We start from the raw sequence: 21,781 nt of genomic DNA on the forward strand, positions 1-21,781 counted from the left end.
TCTGATGATAACCTAACCACTTCAATTTGAATTGCTGCATACGAAAGCAGAAACTGCACCAACCTCATTGGGCCTAATCCTTGTTCAGTCCTGATCTCTGCTTCATGTGCAACGATTACTTGAGAATCTTAAGTAATTAAGTAAGCAAATCAATAATGTTCAATTATTGTCAGATTCCACAATGATAGAGATGGTATCCCTTTAACGTATAGACAACAATTACATCCAAATGATGGTATTCTCTGATATTTCGAGCCAGCGAAAATAAAGTTATCTTGAACCCAGTGGCTCTATGTAACATTTTCATTTTAAAGTAGTTGAAGGAAACCATCCTCTTGTCAGCTTCTGTTAGTCGAATGATCCTGGTCATACTAGTAAATCATGTATGGTGCCAAAATCTCTTCACACATTGGCATGTATGCATTCATCCCAACCCATACAGCTTCATCCTACAAACTTTGTTCCTGATTTAGACTCTCCATATGTGGGTTCTAGTGCAATATGAGTCATAAGTTATGTATGAACAGATCCATCTATTAAAATATCCATTGGATATGCTTTCATTTTGTTGGAGTTCTAGGGATCTCCTTATTACCCAATTGGTTCGGTACAAAGTGCAGTGCACTTCTGAAAGAATGAATTCTTTTTCCACTCAGAAGTGGGGTTGGCAAGATAACTGATTTGACAATAATATTTCCATTGCCTTGATGGCTTGTGCTCGTACTTTATTGTAACTTCAAAGTACTTTATGGAAGGTTATCAGTACTTTTAAAACTTTATTGATTAAACTTTGGCCTCCAATGAAGTGTAATTTCCAGCCTAAAGTTTTGATAAGCCTAATACAATGTTTCATAGTATTTCAGTTTGTTCTCTAGATGTGGGCAACAATGAAATATATTGATTTGAATTGACATTGCTAGATTCACAGTGTGTTGGTAATGACTGGGATATCTATCAATCCTGGTGAATGCTAATAATTCTAATCTGAATAGGTTGAATTTTTTGTATTGTTGGAGCTGAACCCCAACTGAGTTGTAAATATTCCCCCATTTCTGAATTGGATCTAGTGGATGGTATAAAGTGATTGTTATTTTGAGCAACTTGTGAGAGAGTACCCATTTGTTCTGGCTCTGGTAATATGGTTGGTCTATTTAAGCTCCTTGTCAATGGTAACCCCCAAGATGTTGATGAGTCTGTAATAAAATTTGTGGAAACTTGTGGGAGATGCTGATCTATCCCTAGTGCACTTTTATTTTATTACTGAGTATGTAATTGTTTTCTATTTGTAGTCATAGGCTGTTAATGTTATCAGTGCAAAGACCAGCATTATTCTCCATCCCTAATTGCCCTTGCAGGTGGTGGTAGCAGTGAGCTGCCTTTTTGAAGATACTGTAAATGTTGTTAATTTGGAAGTTTGAACAGTGATTAGGGACCAGTGATATCTCCAAACTGGAATGATTTGTGACTGAAGATAAACCATTTAGACCATTGAAGCTGTTTTGCTATTTGGTGAAATCTAGACTCTTCTGTTAATGATATGTTCCCATCTTGGATCCTTGATCTTTAATTTTGGGTAAAAGTCCTATCAATCCTGGTTTTTTTTAAATTAACAAATGATTTGGCCTTGATTTTGATATATGAAAAAGTTTCTATTTTTACCACCTGCAACAAAAAACAAACTGCTGGAGGGATTCAGCAGATTGAGCAGCATTTGTGGGGAAAGGAATTGGTGACGCTTTGGGTCGAGGCCCTTCATCAGGACTGAATAGAGAGGGAAGATAAGTGATATAAAGGGGAGAGGGGGAGGTTTGGACAGGGGTCAGTAGGTGATCAGTGGACTGAGATGGAGTGAGGGATGATGGACAGAAGGAGCTAGGTGCGGGAGTAGGAGGGATGGAGTCGGGCAGGTGGGTAATAGGTGGAAGCAAAGTTTTTTTAAAAAAAAGGAGACAGATGGAGCCAAGAGTGGGGAGTAAAAGTGGAGATGGGCTGGAGGGTGTTGAGCAGGCACACAGGCCACAAGTGCTGGAATCTTATAAGGAAGGTGATAATGAGAACCATTGAGAGATGAAGACCAGATGGGGAAAAGGATCTAGTACATGAAGTGTGTGTGGGTGCATGGAACAGGGATGGGGGCAGGGAAGGGGGTGCAAAATGGATGATGGGCTGGGGACGGGGGGAATGAGAAGGGAACAAAAATGGGATGTGGAGGTGGAGAGGGAGGGGGGAGCACAGATGTCTGCATTTTCCCCATCTGCATGGAGAAATTATTGTTAACCCCTTCTAAATGGTCTAATTTGATCAGTGACCCTTGGCCTAAGAATGAGAATAATTCCTCTTAACCATGGAGTTCAGGTATCGTTCTTCTAAAAGTGATAGTCAAAACTCTTTCCAGGATGAAGTAACTAGGAATTTGTACAACTAAGGTAAATTCCAATTCTTTTTACTCCATGTATGAGGATTAGTATTTGATTATTTTGACTTTTTTTAACTCTGCTCAGGATGTATTTTAAACACCTGTGCACATAAACTTGGAAGGAAATTTGATGGTGGTGTTACCATGTATCTCTACCCATATTCTATGTGGTGAAAGCTGGGAGTCTGAGATGCTATGAAAGAAGCTGCTGTATATTTTGTGTTGTAAGGGTGGCAAAATCAGGGACTTTAAAAGGGAATTCAGTAACACTTAAGGGAAGACAGTTTGCAAGGGTATGGAGGAAGAGTGGGGATATGGGAAGCCTGACTTGATGGGCTGATTGGCAGCCTCCTGTGGTGTTATGATTCTGATGCATATTGGAACCAGGTTGCTCTCCTGCTTGAATGTTGATCAAGCTGGCAGTGTTGTCCCGTACAGCATTGAGTTTTTTAGGTGGGGATAGAGCTGTGCATGCCTCAGCAAGTGGCGAGTATTTAATCACACTCATGGCATGTCTTGCATATGGTGAAAAGACTGGCAGGGAGTGAGCCATGGATTTCAGAATATTTGATCTAACCACCTTTTGTAGGTATAGTAGTTGTGTAGCTGGTCCAGTGAAGTTTCTTGTCAGTGATAATCTACTGTGCTGCTGGAGGGTTTTATGATAGTGCTATGAATCTAACCACCTCCCCTTGACATTCAATGGCATTGATGTCGCTAAATGCCCATATTCAACATGCTGAGGATAACTATTGACCAAAAACTCGGCTGGACCAACCATTTAAGAGCAAGTCAGATACTGGGGGTATCCCGCAATGTAACTTGCCTTATGAATCCAAGTCTTCACCATCCACATACTGCAAATGTGGTGTTTGTAATATTCTCTGCTTTTCAGAATGAGTGGAACTCCAGTGCTAAATCTCAACACTATTCAGTGCAAAACCAATTTCCTCATATAAACAGAATATACTGGAAATATTCAGGTCAGGCCACATCTATGGACTGTTTCAGAATAGTGATCCTTGTCTGACGAAGGGTCTTCAATTTGAAACGTTAACCCTGTTTCTCTTCCCACAGATGGGGCCTGACCTGCTGAGTATTTCCAGCATTTTTTTGGATTTCCAGCACCTGCAGTTTTTTTTGACTTCCACCAAACTGATTTCCTATTTGGCAACCCAACTGTCATGCGAAAAATTCACTTCCTGCACCACCTTGGCTTGACTGCTGCAGTGTGTACTGTTTATAAAATGTATTACAGTTACCCAACTATCTAGTCTGACTATTCTTCCCAAATTTGACCTTTACACAAGGACTAGGACAGCAGGTGCACAGGAGAACCACCACCTGAGGGTTCTTCAGGTTGCATACCACCCTAAGCTGAAAATATACCATCTCTTTGCTTCAGTTAAAGAAGGTAGCTCACCACCACCTTGATGGCAGTTAAACATGGACAATAAATGCTGGCTTTGCTAACAATACCCCTGTACTGTAAATAAAAGCAAATGAATCTGGTTAGGTTTGTTGGAGGTGGCCATTGTCTGGCATTTAGGTGGCACAACCCCTACTTGACATTCATCATTCCAAGCTTAGATGTTGTCAAGGTCTTGCTGCTTGGGCACATGACTGCTTCATTGTCCAAATAATTTTAAATTGTACTGAATGCAGAAGTCCCCACCAAATGTCCTTGGTTTGGTCCCTGTAACAGAGGAAAGATCATTGAAGCAGGAGTAAATTGAGACTTTGCCCCAGGAAACTCCCTTCAACGATATCTTGGGCTGAGATGATTGACTTCTAATAACAGCCATCTTCCCTCATGCTTGGTATGATAGTGCAGGAATTTCTTAATTTTTATCTTTGTTTGTTAGAACTTAGTGAATTAAAAGTCACAACTAAGATGGGGTTTGAATTTACATATTCAGATTATTAGCCTGGTAATTTAGCTATTATACCTAATTATAAAGTGCTGTTATTTTCTGTAAACCTGGAGTATGCATTGTAGCCATCTATTTTTAAATGGTAAAATCAAAATTCTGGAAATACTGCAAGTCAGGCTGCATCTGTAAGAAGAGAAATAGTGGACATTTCAGGTCGAAGACCTTCATTAGCACTTGGAAGGAGAAAAGAACCTTGTTAAAACTGCAAGAAAGATGGGGGAAGGGTGTTTCTGGTATAAAACGGGGGTGACCGTGGTGAGGTGGATGATGAGCACCATTCTCCTCCTGCCCTGGAGGAGAGGGTGCGAGCAGAGGAGCAGAAATGGATGAGGTGCAGCCGAGGACTTTCTTTTCTTTTTAAATGGTCTTCACAACTAAATTTGTCATTTAACTTGAGTTTTAGAATTGCAGCTATTTTGTCATTGTTGACATTCACAGCAGTTTGCATGGGCAAGTCCTGTGCTTCTAAGAACTAGGAATTGTACCTCTCAATTTCATTGTACTTCAATTTTTTTTTACTACTTTTAGTTTAACGTTGAACAACTCTGGCTTGATGAACTATCAAACTTCATGGAAGACATCAGGGAATCGGTTAAGATTTTGAGAATCAAGCATTCATGCTTAGCTAGCCTACAAATGATCCATTTCATTCCCAATGAAATGGGTTTGGCATTGGTATCCAAGACTAGTAAACTTCACTGTGTAGGTCTGCTTGTCATTTTCTCAGTCTGGTGATCATGCTAACCTATTTCTTAAACTTTAAGTGTAGAAATATTTTCATTTGCTGGCTGCAACCAGTTGTCTTGCAGTTCTAGTATGTTGGAGCTTTCATATTTTAATGTTATAGTGGAGTTGTTAAGTAGCACCTTGTAACAAAGTCCCATTCTGAGAAGTGCAATCATGGCTTCCATTTTGCACATAGCAAGAGTTCACAAATACCTCTGACCAGTTAATCATCTTTTGATTGTAGAGAAAAAATGCATGTTTGGACTATCATGGGATAGTTCATGTCCATCTGAACTACTGTAGTAATAAGTCTAGAAGGATGGCACTTCTGATGATACAGCAGTCCTTTTAATAATGTACTGAGGTGTTTTGGAGTGGAGTTTTATCTCTTGTTCCGACTTGGATGCAAAACCAGCCAGTTTCTACCATTTACCTTGAGAAAAGGAGTTAGACCCTGTTGATCTGTTCATTTGTAGATTAAGTTCGGCAAGGAGTATTAATTTTGCTGTTGCAATCTTGGTGACTGGTAAGATGTCTACAACTTTTAAAAGCTCAAGGCCAAGTTGATTGGAAATTCTTTGTCTACAGGGTGTATAGAAAATGAAGTGGATGGAGTAAAAAGAATTGTACTACTATTACAATCCATGGATGATTTTTTGAATTGTTATTCTAGTACAAGTTTAAAAACAAGGTGCTTATAGTTATCTCACTAATATTAGAATGTGATTCATAAAAGCTAGTTTGTGTTTTCAGAAAACATTCATTGCTATATTTTTCTAATGTAGGTCAGTGACGGATCCTAGAGATGGAAAAAGAGTCGCACTCAAAAAGATGCCCAACGTCTTCCAGAATCTAGTTTCCTGCAAGAGGGTCTTCCGTGAGTTGAAGATGCTCTGCTTCTTCAAACATGATAATGTAAGTAAATTGAGATACAGAATCGGAAGAGAATAGAGAACAATATCATGCAAGCAATTTATTGTGTGATGATAAACTTAATAGAAACTGAAAGTTGCACTTGAGTAGAAGTGTTTTGAATGACCATTCTCCCTTTCTAATGACTTCCTGACACTTTCATTAGTCACTTGTCACCTAAGACTGCATGCTTTGAAGTCTACTAGTGGCTGGCGCAGGCTCCTACATTATTGGATGCATTTTGAATGATGCTGAAGACTGGAAGCATTGGTGCACGTACCTTATCCATGACCTTGTGATGAGAAGTGGTCACTGAAACAGCTGAAGATTGTATAAAGACCCCTTTTTTTAATTGAGAAGCTCATGCAGTAGCTTCTTTTGGATCTAGTGCTTGGTTTCCAAACCCCCCCCCCCCCCCCAAACTATTTCTTTCATCAGGTACTGGCTTAAGCCACTAGATGATTCCTTTGACAGGAGGTTTGCTAGGTGTTCTTTATATAATACTTGGAAAATTGCCTTGATGTCTTTAACCCCAGTCTCAGAATTGATGAAGCTGGACGTATAAATGTTTTTTCACATTTAGGTGGAGTTGTCACTTCCAACTTTGGATTGCTTTTGGTGTGGAATTCTCCCCTTGAAAGCAAATGACCTCCATAAAATACTACTTGGTGCTTAGATGGTGTACTTTTAGTCCAGCATGCATTGGAAAGGATGTCAAGGCCTTGGAAATGTTGCAGAGAAATACCAGAATGGTATTGGCGTTGAGAGATTGGAGAAGTTGGGGTTCTCTTGATATCAAGAATGTTTGGATGTGATTTGTCAGATGTTCAGAATTGAAATGGATTTTGCCAGAATGCATAAGGAGATGGTTTTGTTATTCACAGAAGCATCAGGAAAGAGTTTTAAAGATGATTGGCAAAAGAACTAGAAGTGTTGTGGGAAAACTTTTTTTTAGAAGGAATTAAAATGTGGAACAATTAATTGAACAGGTAATGGGAAATGGATTCAATGATGATTAAAAGAAAATTGGATAAGTGATCAGGGTTAAAAACAAAAATTTCAGGGATGCGAGGGAGCAGAAGTGGACTAATTGGATAACTCTAAACAGCTGATGTGGGTGCAGTGGGCTAAATTTTCAATTCCTGAATGTACCATTCTGTGACTAACTCCTGCAGTGGTCCTGACCTGGGAATCCAATAGTTGAAAAGAATGCTTTTCACCCACTTAGTCCCTTTTGTTCTTCAGTGTTGTAGGAAAGGTAGTCTATTTATAGAGATTATAAACAGTAACTTAAGTCAAACATATTGAAGGAAGAAAATTCTAATTATCAAAGTTTTTTGCTTTCCTGATTTGTAACATTTATGCTGCAAATTTCTTTTGTATGAATTTCTAATTATTCCTTTGTCTTGCCATGAGGTAATGCTGTGTTGGTCATCTAGTCTGAATTTTTTGACAGTATTTCATAACCCAATTACGGAAAGTTGATTTTTAGTTATCACTAGTGGCTTGCATTTTTGATTTATGCTAAAAAGCTTCACAAGTGGAACTTATGATCTGTAATGAGATGTGCAGTGTTACTAAACAGTTGGGTTTTCTGCAATGATCGCAGTTATTTTGGAGACAAAGACTAATGTCCTTGGCAAGAAAATAACCTTCAAGCTGTTTTAATAATATTTGAAAATATATTGGAAGTGCATGAATAAATGCTGCTGTCCAAATATTGTAAGAATGGGGTTTGGCCATTTTCAAGTTGGTTACTTTAGTTTTACCCTTTTGGGAAAATATGGATAATCATAGACTTTGAGGATAGATTAGATGTCAGCTTAGCATCAATAATTCGCAATACAGATGTGAATCAAGTCAGTTTCATACATTGACTCAGTCTGTTGCTTTCTCCCCCAATTCACAATTTGTTGTCTCTACTGGTAGTTACATGATCATTTAGAATGTACATTTGGCTTTTGATTATTACAATTCAAGTCTGGCAAGATGAATGATTTTGAATATATACAATGTTTTTTCTTGATTGGCCTGCATATTTTGTGGATTTGTGTTTTTGTGAGGTGATAGTTTCCCTTTCTCTTCCATAGGACTGGCAACTGAAACTTGAATGTCTTAGTGCAGGATTTTAACTTTTATTCCAAGAAAGAAGAGACCAGTATTTCATTGCAGCTGTCAGTGTATCCCACAAACCTACCTGACATAGAGTAGATGGGGATATAATACTACACAGAACTACTTTACACACGTGGTCTTGTTTATTGTTCTCCAATGCTCTGGAGCCTCTTCACGTTCATCAAGATAGAATTCTATGGTGCTAGCAATAACTGGCAAACATCTGCATGCCTGGATCATTGTGAATGTTAAACAATGCTACTGCCAGTAAGGTCCACTCAAGTGCATTGAAGTAGTCTATTAAGCAACCATTCCTCAATGTACAAATATTCTTCCTGAATTTTCAATAAAATGCCTTTGATTATTTAGGGTATATATGTCCATGAGAATGCATTGTACCAAAATACCAGTAAAATGCCTCCTGAGCAGCAGAGGCTGATGAGAGGCCTAGAAAGAGTAAACAGCCAGTATCTTCGGGTCGAAATAACTAATACGAGAGGGCATGCATTTAGGGTGAGGGGGGAAAAGTTCAAATGTGCTGCTAGGGCTGGTGGTGGAGCAGATTCAATAGCGCTGTTTGAGAGGCTCTTAGGCGCATCATAAATATGCAGAAAATAGAGGGATATGGAGGCAGACAAGGGATTAGATGTAATTAGTTCGGCACAACATTGTGGGCTGAAGGGCCTGTTCCTGTGCTGTACTATCCTAATGCATTTCACCCAGTCTTTGATTTACTAAAGTTCACTAACAAAATGCTTTCCAGTCATGCAGCCTTGCTTAGATCGAGGATCACCTGTTAAAGATGGAAATCTGAAAAAGTTGCTGAAGATGCTTAGTTATTGAGGGATGCAGCATTTTCCATTTATTCTGGCAGTCAGTTGGGCTTCAAGCAATATCATGCACCCATTTTCTTTTTCAGCAATATCAAATCAGTATCATTTACATTTACAATTACAACTTGATACAAGGAAAACAACTTATTTAAACTGAAGAGTAAACTTGAATTTTGGGAAAGTGCATAAACCATCAAATCTTACTTGAGTGTCACCCAGCTGCCTAAAAATGTCCGCTAATCTTATGCATGTACTGGTTGCCTAAGCATTTGGTGCTTCTCTGATGCATCTTTGTTTTTCAGTTGAACTCCCACCCTGCCATTAATATCTTTATTTGGTTTCCATCTAGAATACATCAAATAGCTTTTAGAATACTTAAAACAAGTACTGAGTTATCTTCATTGATGAAAATCTAAATTGATTAATTTTGTGTAATTGTTTCTTCACTTCTGTCCACAGGTATAGCTAACCATGTGTTACAGAATATCTATGCAACATTGAGTAACATTCCTACAGTTATTCAAATATAAATTTCAAAGTAGAGTTTGCACAAGTACATGTATGCACAGGTGCAATGAAAAGCTTACTTGCAGCATCATCACAGGAACAGCATAATATAAGCAGCACTCAAAAAAATAATTAGAACAAAAAAAGTCCATTTTAGTGCAAAGTGATCAAAGTGGTCATTTAGTGTTGCTAAACTGTAGTAGTGATTTGGGTTTTGGCAATTTGTTCAAGAACAGTGGTTGAAGGGAAGTAGCTGTTCTTGAACCTGGTGGTGTGGGATTTCAGGCTTCTGTACCTCCTGTCTGATGGCAGCTGTGAAAAGATGGCATGGCCTGGATGGTGGGGATCTTTGGATGTTGCCTTCTAAAAGCAGCGCCTCCTGTAGATACTGGTGGGGAGGGATGTGCCCATGATCTATAGGGCAGAGTCCACAAGTCTCAGCAGCTGCTTGTGTTCCTGTGCATTCAAATTGCTGTACCAGACCATGATACAACCAGTCAGGATACTTTCAACAGTACATCTGTAGAAGTTTGTTAGTGTTTGGTGACAAGCCAAACTTCCTTAACCTCCTAAGAAAGTAAAGACACTGGTGTGCTTTCCTCATTGCATCTATGTGATGGGTCCAGGACAGGTCATCTGATATGTTAACACCCAGGAATTTAAAGCTGCTGACTCTCTCCACTGCTGATCCCCCAGTGTAGGCTGGCCCTCCTTTCCCTTCCTGAAGTCAACAATCAACTCTTTAGTTTTGCTGATGTTGAGTGAGAGGTTGTTGTTGCAGCACCACTCAACTAGGTATCTGATCTCGCTCCAGTGAGCACACTCATCACCTGTGATTTGTCCAACAACAGTAGTGTTGTTGGTGTATTCTTGTCATTATTTGTAATTTTATGATATCTTTTGTGGCAGTTTAAGGGCTAAGGTTTTGGCATTTTTCTTGTCAGCTGCTAATTTGTTTTCTGAATTGATAATCTGTCAGTTGGTAGCCTTAGTTACAAAGTTAATTAGCAGTTAAAGACCTCTGGTTGCTTCAACCATGCTTGTAAATTTAACTTCAAGCTTTTTAGCATAATATTATGTGACCATTTGCAGGTCATTTGATCACCTACAACTGCTCTTTTATTTCCATTTGATTCTACATTTTAAGTTTGGTTTTCTGATTTTAAGAACGAGCTCTATTCATTTTTGTTTTGTTGAAGGAAATTGATGGGCTGTCTTTTTTTTTATTTGAATATGCTTGTGACTTTATCTGGGATTGCTAAATAACTTAACTTAAAAGTTGACTGCCAAAGAACATTCATCCTCAAACAGCCTTATGAATTGTATGCGGTTCCAGTTCTTGGTCTGTTTCATTTATGTTACCGTGCAAGTAAAAGCGCAAACTACATTGGGGGATAAATACAGCCCATCTCAATGGCTGTACAGAGTAGGAAGACCTTGCAAATCTTCAACTTGGCTTTACTCAGTTCAGCTTGTTGTATAGTGCTGTGTAGGTGAGATGTCCTTCAGCTGAGGCAGGAGTGGGATTTTATTCTTCCTTATTGATTTGAATACTTATCTAAGAATGGTGTGCAGTTCTGGTCAGCTACCTACAGGAAAGATATCAATAAGCTCGAAAGAGTGCAGAGAAAATTTACACAGATGTTGCCGGGACTTGAGAACCTGAGTTATAAGGATAGGTTGAATAGGTTAGGACTTTATTCCCTGGAGCAAAGGAGAATGAGTGGATATCTTACAGGGGTATACAAAATTGAGGGATATAGATTGGGGGGAGGGTGGGGAGAAAGCCTGCATGCATTCACCCCAAGGTTGGGTGAGACTAGAACTAGAGGACATAGGTTCAAGGTGATAGGTGAAATATAAGGGGAATCTGAGGGGAAACTTCTTCACTCAGTGTGGTGTAAGTGTGGAAGGAGCTGCCAGCGGAAGTGGTAGCTGCGGGTCCAATTGTAACATTTGAGAGAAGTTTGGACAGGTACATGGATGTGAGGGGTTTGGAGGGATGTGGTTTGAGTGCAGGTTGATGGGACTAGGCAGAAGATCAGGTCAGCATGGACCAGATGGGCCAAAGGTCCTGCTTCTGTGCTATAGTATTCCAATGACTAATGGTTCACAAGCCATTCTTCATGCTTTTACTGCTCTTTATTTCAATAGGTAGTGATGTCAAATTCACTTAGTTTTAGCAGGAAACGGGCAGGTGAGGTTCCCACAGGAAATGGGCAGGAATTTGATTAACATGAGAAAAATAGGTGATTTGATGTTTGGAGGACCACAATACCAGTTTGGAGTTTGAGTGCTGAAGAAGTCTCATAAAATGCAATTCCAAATGGAGCTAAGCTCTTGGGAAAGGAACTATTGGAGTTGGAATTGCCAACAATCCCATATTGTGTAACAAAAAAAAATAATTTTTAGTATCTGAAAGAAGATTTGGTTCAGTTATGTGACTTTGAATTAGTATGCCAGTTTTCCCATAAGCAAACATACTTTCGGTTGGGACTAGGAATCCCCTCAACAGCCCCAAAGCTCAGAGGAGCAGCCAGCCACGTTACTCATTTTGCAGTATAGCACTGTACTATATCATGAACAGGATGAACATGCTAGAAGCTGCAGCTGAGACTTGAGGTAAGAACCCTACTCCCTTCAGTCTATCTCTCTTGGACCCACTTGATGTCGTGCCCCTGGGTTATAGAAGATAATTTGGCCTATTTGAACCTGTGTGGGTCCTTGTACTCACATGCCTACCCACAAATTTCAACCATGTGTCTCATCAACAATGATTCCTAATTGTAGGAGCACAATGCTGGCAATCCAAATTGGAAGACAGTTAAGATTTTTAATCACTTTTACTTCTAACTGTAGGTTCCAATGTCAGCAACAAAGTTATCTAAGTCCACTACTCTTTCCCAGCACCCCACCCCCACCCCCAAAACTAGTACCTAATCATTGATTTGCCTGCTAATGCCTCAAATGCACAAATAGCTCATTTAGTATTAAGATGAGACCCAACCATAAATAGTTCTTGCTCTCTTGAAGTCTTCTGGTTTCAATTGCAATTTTTTGTCTTTGCCTAGTTAATGTGCAACATATAAAAACAATTAAGATTATTCCAGTACTTAATTGATGTCATTTGATTTCCAAAAGCTATCTTGCTATTGTTCAGACTACAGACAATGGGCACTTGTTAATTAAGAGTTTGACCTTTATAAAATAAAAGCACCCATGATAGATTCATGAGGAAAGTACTACTATAAAGTTGTGGTGAGTTTTCAGAAGGATTTGAATAAAAATGTAGTACCATGATTTTTTTTGTGCTGATAATGAATCCAATTACATAGACAAACCTGTTCAGCATTTTTATTATAATTATACTTATTCGTAATGGCTTTAAATATGTGCTAGACCTCCTGAATGGATTTATCAGTGGTGCAAGTTATTTCAGCATCTGCACCAAATATGGAGTTCATCTTGAAATGACAAAAAGATTCTAATTGTTTTTTTATTTTAAAGTTTCCTATCCAGGTCTGGACGAGTATTCGCAGTACTGTAGTAATGGTGTACTAGGTGTAGGAAGAGGTATCAGTTTCTTGAATATAAAGCTTTATTCAGGACAACTGACTACATTTAGTTTTATCAAAGATGTTATAGGATTATAATTTTTAGTGGAATTAAAGCTCCATTGATATTCATATAAAAGCTCCTGGAATAATTTGAACCAGGTATAAAATGTATTTTGGAAGTATTATATTGTCTTTTTCAAATTTTGCCACTGTTTTAATGTAACATTAAAGTTTCACAATAATTGGAGCAAGTTTTTTGGATACAAGTAATAATGGTAAATTAATTTTGATAGCAAATTTGAAATACTAAGTTATCAACATATTGTCAATTAAAATGTATAATACCTGTGTCTTCAAATGCATTCTTTTATGAATTTTGAAAGATGCCAAGCAAAACTAACAGATGATTGCCAGTGACGTAATTGTACCACAGAATCTGTTTTGCAGATTCAATCACAGATCATCACAGCATTTTTTTATTTGGCCTACTTTTAGAAATTTTGTTTGTTTATTGTTGTGCAACAATGTACCACCTTGATCTTGGGTCGCTAAAATCTTCACTGATCACTAATCGCAGAAGTTAGTCGGAAGTGTGAGCTTTATGCTTGGAGCTGTACAGCAGTGAAAGCAATTGTATTCTTTTTCAAAAATGTTTGAAGTCAAGAGATTGAAGTGACTTAATCTTGTTTTAATCAAAATTTAAAAGTACATTGCAGTGCTTTCTGATTGTGATCAATCATGGTATTAATTTACCAGAACAATTCAAAATTTCAGTAGTAATGCTGGCAGCAAAAAAAAAGGCCACTTTACCTGACCCAAAGCAGAATCTACTGGAAGAACTCAGCCAGACAAGCAGCATCTGTGGAAAAAGAAACCAGTTTTTCCAAAAAATATTCCTTGGACTGGCTAGTAAATGGGTGAAAGAAGCCATATAATTAGGTACTCCAGAAGTTTACAATAACACAATAATTTAGCACATTTTTGTGGTAGCAAAACTTTAAGGGACTTAACAGCCCTCTCAGAAAAAAAGATACTGATTTCATGGCAAATGAGCAAAAGCTTTGTTAAAAGTTGGTTTTTAAAACATCTTAAATAAAAACAAGTGTGGTAGAAGGATTTGAGGAGGGAATTCCAGAGCTACCATATCCTCAATATAGTTTGGTTGTCAATTATTCCTGAGCACCACTTGTGCAAACACAAGTCCTTAACTTCCTGAGAATTCCATTGTGCTCCTGAAGTCCAACAGGAAAAGCATGTTCTTCCCACAGTTTTCCAGCTATAACATTGAACTCTGGGTGCTCTGCCTGTGCCAGATTCAGTAGCTTAATTTTTACTCGGACAGAGCAGTTACCATACCAAGCCATGATGCATCTGGATAGGATGCTTTCTATGGTAGATTAAAAAATTGGTGATGGTCAAAGGGAATATGCCAAATGTTTTTTTTAAGCCTCCTGAGGAAGTAGAGGCACTGGTGCACCATCAACAGATAGGCTGTTGATGTTCGCTGCTGGGAACTTGAAGCTCTCAACCCCTCTCGACCTCAGTGCTGTTGATGTAAACAGGAGCATCTGCAGTGCCCCACTTCCTGTAGTCAATGGCTAGCTCTTGTTTTGCTGACATCGAGGGAAAGGTTGTTGTCATGACACCATGCCATTAGGCTCTCTATCTCCTTCCTATACTCTGACTCATAAATTTGGCCCACTACAGTGGTGTCATCTTCAAACTTGTAAGTGGAGCTAGAGCAGAATCTGGTCACACAGTCATGAGTGTTCTGTCTGACAGTTTAGAGATTGTAGAAGTATCAAGATTGGTGGTGAAATAAAGATGTGGAACCCAATCTCTGTTCTCGGGTGAGAAATAGAATGCCAAAGATAAATCCTTGCTGTGTATGAGAGGTATTCTGGGCATGAGAAGCATTGCTCTGCATTCTCTGGCTATGACTGGATTGATAGTTTTGGCAGATTTGATTCTTCAGCTTCACAACACTGAAGACTACTTGTTCTACAACAAAGGTTAAAAGTCAAAGTTGAGTTTATTGTCATATGCACAAGTACATATATGCACAGGTGCAATGAGAAACTTGCAGCAGCATCATATGTCTGAATTACATGAATTATTAGTATATAAATTCCATAATGCAATAGGAAAATTTGACAGTTTAGAATATTTAAAGATTTTTGCATGGCAGCTTGACTGTAAATGCTAGCTGCTATCTGACCAATCTAGAGGTCATTACTGTCCAGATGGATTGCACATATGGATGCAGAATTTGCTAAGTATTAAGCCATTGTGTTCTTCATGAACACAAACTAAGATTGTTCCATATTAAGTCTCAGTTTTGATAGTGAAGCTTGAAGACTTCAAGTTGTTTTGACATAATTGAGTAATCTGCCCTATTTTAAAGGGTTATAAACTAATAACCCATCAAATTTGATGCAACTGAAGGTCATTTAAAGCTGTATTTGATTTTTAATTGGACCTATATAATGTGATGTGAACACTAATTGCCTTTTCTGTTCTGTTTCAGGTGCTCTCTGCACTTGATATACTCCAACCTCCACACATTGACTACTTTGAAGAAATGTATCCTGCCAGTCAAGTTTAATAATTCTGATGTTACTATAAATGTCTTTCTATGGATTCTTTGTGGCAAATAGTTAAAATTTTGTTGGAATTTCTTTTAAGTCATGGTGCAGAGAAATTACATGTCCATTGATTATTGCCTCATACTGATAAGCACTTTTAAAACAATCTGACACACTGGCAAAACAAACAAGCATCTAATCATGTTTGTAAGAAACTTATCATGAAATAGTTACATTCAGCAGCAAAAAAGTTACCCAAAATTTGTACTTGGGGTAAATTGTTATAGTAATATGGGGAGAAGCAGTTAATGATGGAGAAAGTGAAGTGGATAATGTAATTTAGACTTCACATATCATCCAGTTTGTCATGGAAAGCTGCAATGACACTATACATTTTAAATAGTTAAACTCCTGAAAAAGCCTGTCACCAAATACTGATACAGGAATGTTCCTTCAGAGCCAAGCCCCACCTGTGCTTTGCATGTGATGGTCAAAAATGTACAATGTACCCATTTTAACTTCCATAATATACAATGAACTCTCATCCAAGTTGTTTATATTTCACAAACAGCAAGGGTCCCAGGACCAATCCCCATAGTGCACCACTGGTCACGACTTCCAATCTGAAAAGCACCCTTCCGCCACTATCCTCTGCCTCCTATCACTGAGCCAATTTGGGATCCAAATAGCCATTTCTCCAAGGATCTGATGTGCCTTAGCCTCCTGGACCAGCCTACCATGTGGGACTTTGCCATATGCCTTAAAGTCCATATAGACAACATCTACTGCCCTGCCTTTATCAATCTTAGTTAACTACCGTTTACTTAGGAAAAAAAAATAGGAATCAAATTAGCAAGCTAGAATTTCCCATGCTCACAGCCCCGTTCACTATCCTCGATCAGTCTCTGCCTTTCCCTTTAGGATTTTCACCCAATAATTTCCCCACTACTGATATAAGGCTCATTGGCTTATAGTTACCTGGCTTATCCCTGCTCTTAACTAAAGGAACAACATTAGCTATCCTCCATTCTTCTAGCACTTCATGTGTGTGGGTAAATGAAATGTGAAAAAAAATGTCAGTGCCCCAGTTATTTCCTCCCTTGCTTTCCATTAACAACCTGGGATAGATCTCATCTATGCCTGGGAATTTATAAACCCTTGTGCATCAGTCATGTCTAATACCACCTCCTTAATACAGACCTTCAGATTCTCTACAAGTCCTTCACTGAACTTGATATCTTCTAATTTGAATTTGAGGAGTTTAGCAGTGGTTACTTAACAAATCAATATGTGCAGTAGAAGGGCTTTGTGCACCATAATACTATGGTGGTGGGGCTTTTGGCAGTGATAGAATAAGCACTGCCCCATGAAACAGCAAAATAAAAACCTAACAACTGGTAGTTATGCCCCTTGATTGCATGATTTCCCAAATTTTTGAACACTTCTGATTAAGTGTCATCTTCTCCAAATCCATATACAATGCGTTTCCTGCCCCTACCAAGTCTCTTATCACCTCAATGCTGTGAAATATTGCTATAAAAGAAAAAAAAATGTTAGGCATAGGTAGCCAAAGGGGAAAACTACTGCTAGTATTATTTTGTGAAGTTGAGGGTTTGTAAAGGGAGGTCCATTCAATGCCAGGATGTTGATTTGGGAGGAATAATATAATTAATGTTTCTCATTGAATTAGCTGATGAAGTGGTGAGGAGCAGACAGCCCTACGACTCAGTGTCCTTGGTTCTCTTTCCTGCCTTATAATAGCATAAGTGCTTTCTTTTAAACCAACCTGTATATGATCCTTCTTCCCAATGCTGGAAATCCACTACTGGAGTTGGGTTTTTCTTTCCCTAAAAATCTTCCCTTTATTTTTCACTCTTCCCACTTTTGTGTAGGTGTGGTGTTATTTCTGAGCTCAATTCTTCATTTCCACTTTCAATTTAAAGAATAATGCACAGACGTGATTCTAGTGAACTAAATATTCTACATGATGCATCTAAAATTTCTTTGATAGAACTGAAGCAAATACTTTTCTTGAGCATCATTGGGGCTGTCATCTAACATTAAGTGTGTCCCCCATTGTTATTGTATGCTGTTTTGTTGTTTAACTTATAAACGGAGTCCTCTTTGGAATTGTGACTTCCCACAACTGGTAATATAGGTATAGCAGGCAAATTCTATATCATGTTGGATTCTTTATGCTTAATTGTGACTACCGTGTCACAATTGTACACCTGTGCCACCTTAGCATTTGTAATTGGTAGCTACTTGGCTACTAAAAAATTTTTGTTTTTAATGGCTTTTGATTTAAGGACTGCAAATAAACATGTCATGACCATGAAGTCTCATTTTATTAATGGAACTTTGTATGTTTCCTTTTGCAGATGTGCTTATAGTTTTTCTGTATATGCCATTAGCAAACTGAATCAAACTTATTGTTCATATCTATTTTGATGGGGACTTAAAAATAACTGAGCAAAATAATCTCTTTAATCTGTTGAATTTTAAAGGTTTTTGTAATACTTTGGGTACCCTTTCTACCACCAAAAATAAATATTGTTTTAATCAGGTTTCAAGGGCATTGACTCAACATGCTTTGCCATGCCCTATAAACGTCGGCCATAATGGAATGAATCTAATTTAGCCATGTATTTAAATGATCTAGTATACAGTTGCAGCTTGCAGTGGATCTACATTCAGAATTATTTTTTTTCTTGTTAATACCACCTCTGAATCATGAATAGTAAGAAAACTTTAGATGCTGTGTTTTTGCAAGTTATGCCCTTGTTAAACATGAAGTTTCAACTGTCATTCACATCAAGAATCTACGAAAATGTACCCTATTTGCCACCCCTCTTTCAAACTTTCAAAATTATTTGTGGAGTGAAAGTAATATGAAAGCTTTTTCTTCAATTATGGCATTCAAGTACAGTAAACAAATAATCCAAGATTAAGTTTCATATTGTTATACAAATATTGAAAAGGTAAAAGAATTAAAACTATTTGAGAAATACCTTGAAATGGAAACAAGATACTTATCTGTTTTAGGGACAGCAGTGTCTTTGGTATTAAGATTGTGCTTTGCTTGTGATATGTTTTCCCTGGGAAACTCTGTCAATCAGCTGTATTTCTGATGTCTACGGGGTGCTTGATTTTTCAGGTCTCACTTGCCACTGTAAATAAGGTGGTAAATTTTCCTTAAACTGATCAAGTGAGTTAAGCAGCTTTAGCAGAATAAAAGCAACATCTTCAGAAAATTTTTAAATTTCTGAAAATTCTAGATGAATGAATTTTAGGAAAGAAATCTGTCATATCTCTATGGTGATGGATTTTTAGTTACAAATTTCATAATCTCCAAATACATTTTTCTATTGCTTAACTGTGGTTAGTTAAATATTGGTGAATTGATGGTCTCAAAAGGTTACTTAAATGGGCAGAATGTGCAGGCCCTATTTGGTGTTCCACCAATTGAATTGATATCGCTGGAAATGATAAATGGTTAGGGGAATTTTTCAAATGCAATGCCCAGTAGTTAAGTGTGCTTTTTTTAAAAATTGTATTTGCCCTTGAAAATTAGACATTAAAAGCTGGATAAATTATTACAAGATAATGTCACTTGAATCTATAAATTTGGTGTGATGGAGGGGAATTGTTGGTCCTTGATCCTTGCAAGCTCTTAAATACATTTTAATTCCAGACTGGGGGAATTTCTACTCTTCTTGTCCTCCTCTCTCCTCCATTTTTGTCTTTCCATATACTGCATGTGACCTTTTAACAAGAGGTAGCTCTCTGCCCCTAGCACTGTCGGGTACTGCATGTTGTGCAACACTGTTCATTGTGTTTTTCCCCGCTAGGGGTAAAGAGGTCACTCCATGAGATGAATTAATTTGTCAACAAAACTGATGTCATGTAAAAACTGCATTCATATTCAAATAGAATGAAAAGTGGAATAGATTTTAGTTGTGAAATTAATGTGAATAAAGTAACAAAGGCTGAGTAAGTTATTTTTACAGAAATTGTTTTAAAATGGAACTGTGAAAAGTTGCAGCAGATTTTTTGGAATGGTGAGAAAGTTAAAATAACATTGTAGTACATAGACATTAATTACAGTGCTTAACAATTATCAATGCAGCTGTATTTCAAAAGGTTCCTCCTCTTATTATCCCTGATTACTTAGCGTAAATATTTGTTGAATGAAACAGCAATATACATTAAAAAAATATAATACTACAAATGTATTAACTTTTGTTAAATGTCTCCTGATGCTGCTTATATTCTAATATACTCTGGCAGTCACTTCTGAATCTTAAAGTCTGAATCCATGCTGATATTTAAATAATGAATTTTGAAAGCAGGTGATTAGTCTGTAAGAATTCTGTGATTTCAGATAATGTGAATGAAGGACATTAATACTGGTTTTGTGAGTATTAGAACATTTAATGAAGGGTTGATTTTTAATCTCTGGCCAAACTCCAGCTCATGGACAGTTCGGGATGGAACGGGAGTTAATGTTGGCTCTCCCAGCTATGCCCACAATCGGTTAAAAAAGACTAAATGGCTCCAAAGCTGTAGTGAAGAGTGACCATGGAAAGTGCTTAATTGCATTCCCCACAATGCGTCTTTGTGCATGCTTGTTTCATTTTTTGTTAATTTTTTATAAAGACAAGCATTGCACTTTAAAATGCTGAAAGCACCTTTGCGTGTTTGTATATTTTTTATATAAAAATAAAACACACACGCACACACACACAAAAAAACACCATAATTTTTTTAAATAATTGTGCACAAGCAATGAGAATAGAGGGCAACTCTTTAAACAGCATGATTTTTCTGCAACTTGACAGGTTGCTTCAATTTAAATAATGAATTGAAATAGTTGACAAAAGATGCAAGTATTAGGCTCATTTGTTCAAAATTGCAGAAGTGCAGTGTTGAGGCATTAGAATGCACTAATTCTGAAGTTTTAGGAAGTGCCTCATTCTCTAGGTCCACTATGCTTTCAAATTTTTATCTTGTGCATTTGAGTATAGTTTTACGTGGATATTCATTATCACAGTGTTTGACTCTCTTATAATCCATATATTCTGTACAATATTTCATCCAGCCATAACTGGTTCATTTGAGATCTACTGATGCCATATTCCGTCATGATTTCAGGTTTTTCATATTTAAGTCCCAATACAATCCTTTCCTGAGTATTTTGTCTTCAGATTACTCTTGTTCTCACTATTCAGTCACAATGCACAATGCTCATACTTGGCCACAATTCTAAATGATTTATTTTGCTGTCTTCCATTGCTTGCCATCCAAAGCCTCCTTAAAAATACATTTCTTTCACAGTGCCTTTGGTGGCTCTATATTGCCGCCTTTGTCCTGTCTTACCTTGAAAATTTGGCATGTCCTTGCTCTTCAGTTGTTTGTGGGGAGTGAAACAAAGTTAAGTTACTGAGCAGAATGAGGAAATTCTACAAATGATTTGGTTCATAGAACATTAAAATAATACAGCACAGCAATGGGCCATTTGGGCCATGATATCTGTTCCAAGCATGATGCTGAATTAAACTAAATCTCTTTTGCCTGTACATGATCCATTCCCTGCATCTTCGTATGTCTAACAGCCTCTTAAACACCACTTTTGTATCTGCTTCCACTACTGGCAGCACATTCCAAGTACCTCTCTGGTACATCTCTTTTAAACCTTCCATCTCTCATCTTAAATGCATGTCATCTAATACTTGACATTTTTGCCCTGGAAAACAAATTCCGTCTACCCTGTCTTTGCCTCTCATAATTTTATAAACTTCCATCAGGTCGCCCTTTAGCCTCTGAAGGTCCAAAGAAATCATCTTAAATTTGTCCAACCTTTCCTTGTAGCTCATGCCCAGTAATCTAGGCAGCATCCTGGTAAATCTCTTCTGCACCCTTTCCAAAGCCTCCACATCCTTCCTGTAATGGGGGTTACCAGAATGGTTCATTCTCATCTAGGAGATTTCTCTAAGCTTGCTTTAAATTACTGCATTTAAAAAAAATCAAGATTTTATTGCAAAGATCCTAAAAAAAAGAGCAGCCCCAACTTTGCAGCTCTTTAAGATTTGAGGAAATACTTTAGAATAGATATATTTCCTTGTTAAAGGTTACTCACTGTTTGTTTCAAATGAACATACTTGTGACCAAATGGACAGAACTTTAGGAACCTTCC

The 21,781-nt window shown here is 37.7% G+C and overlaps 1 protein-coding gene across 4 annotated transcripts in view; it reads left to right on the plus strand.

The window, feature by feature from the left end:
• nlk2 (nemo-like kinase, type 2) overlaps positions 1-21,781 on the plus strand; it is a 119,852-nt gene that overhangs the window by 50,474 nt on the left and 47,597 nt on the right. For all 4 annotated transcript variants that reach the window (XR_007957934.1, XM_052035598.1, XM_052035595.1 and 1 more), the window contains exons 2-3: positions 5,862-5,991; positions 15,528-15,583. Coding sequence is in view for 3 of the 4 variants with exons in the window: in XM_052035598.1 (XP_051891558.1) it covers positions 5,862-5,991; positions 15,528-15,583 (186 nt within the window). In the remaining variant the exon portion in view is untranslated. The remainder of the gene's footprint in view (positions 1-5,861; positions 5,992-15,527; positions 15,584-21,781) is intronic.

This window comes from Pristis pectinata, chromosome 21, assembly GCF_009764475.1.
Source record: "Pristis pectinata isolate sPriPec2 chromosome 21, sPriPec2.1.pri, whole genome shotgun sequence".
Classification (NCBI taxonomy): Eukaryota; Metazoa; Chordata; class Chondrichthyes; order Rhinopristiformes; family Pristidae; genus Pristis; species Pristis pectinata.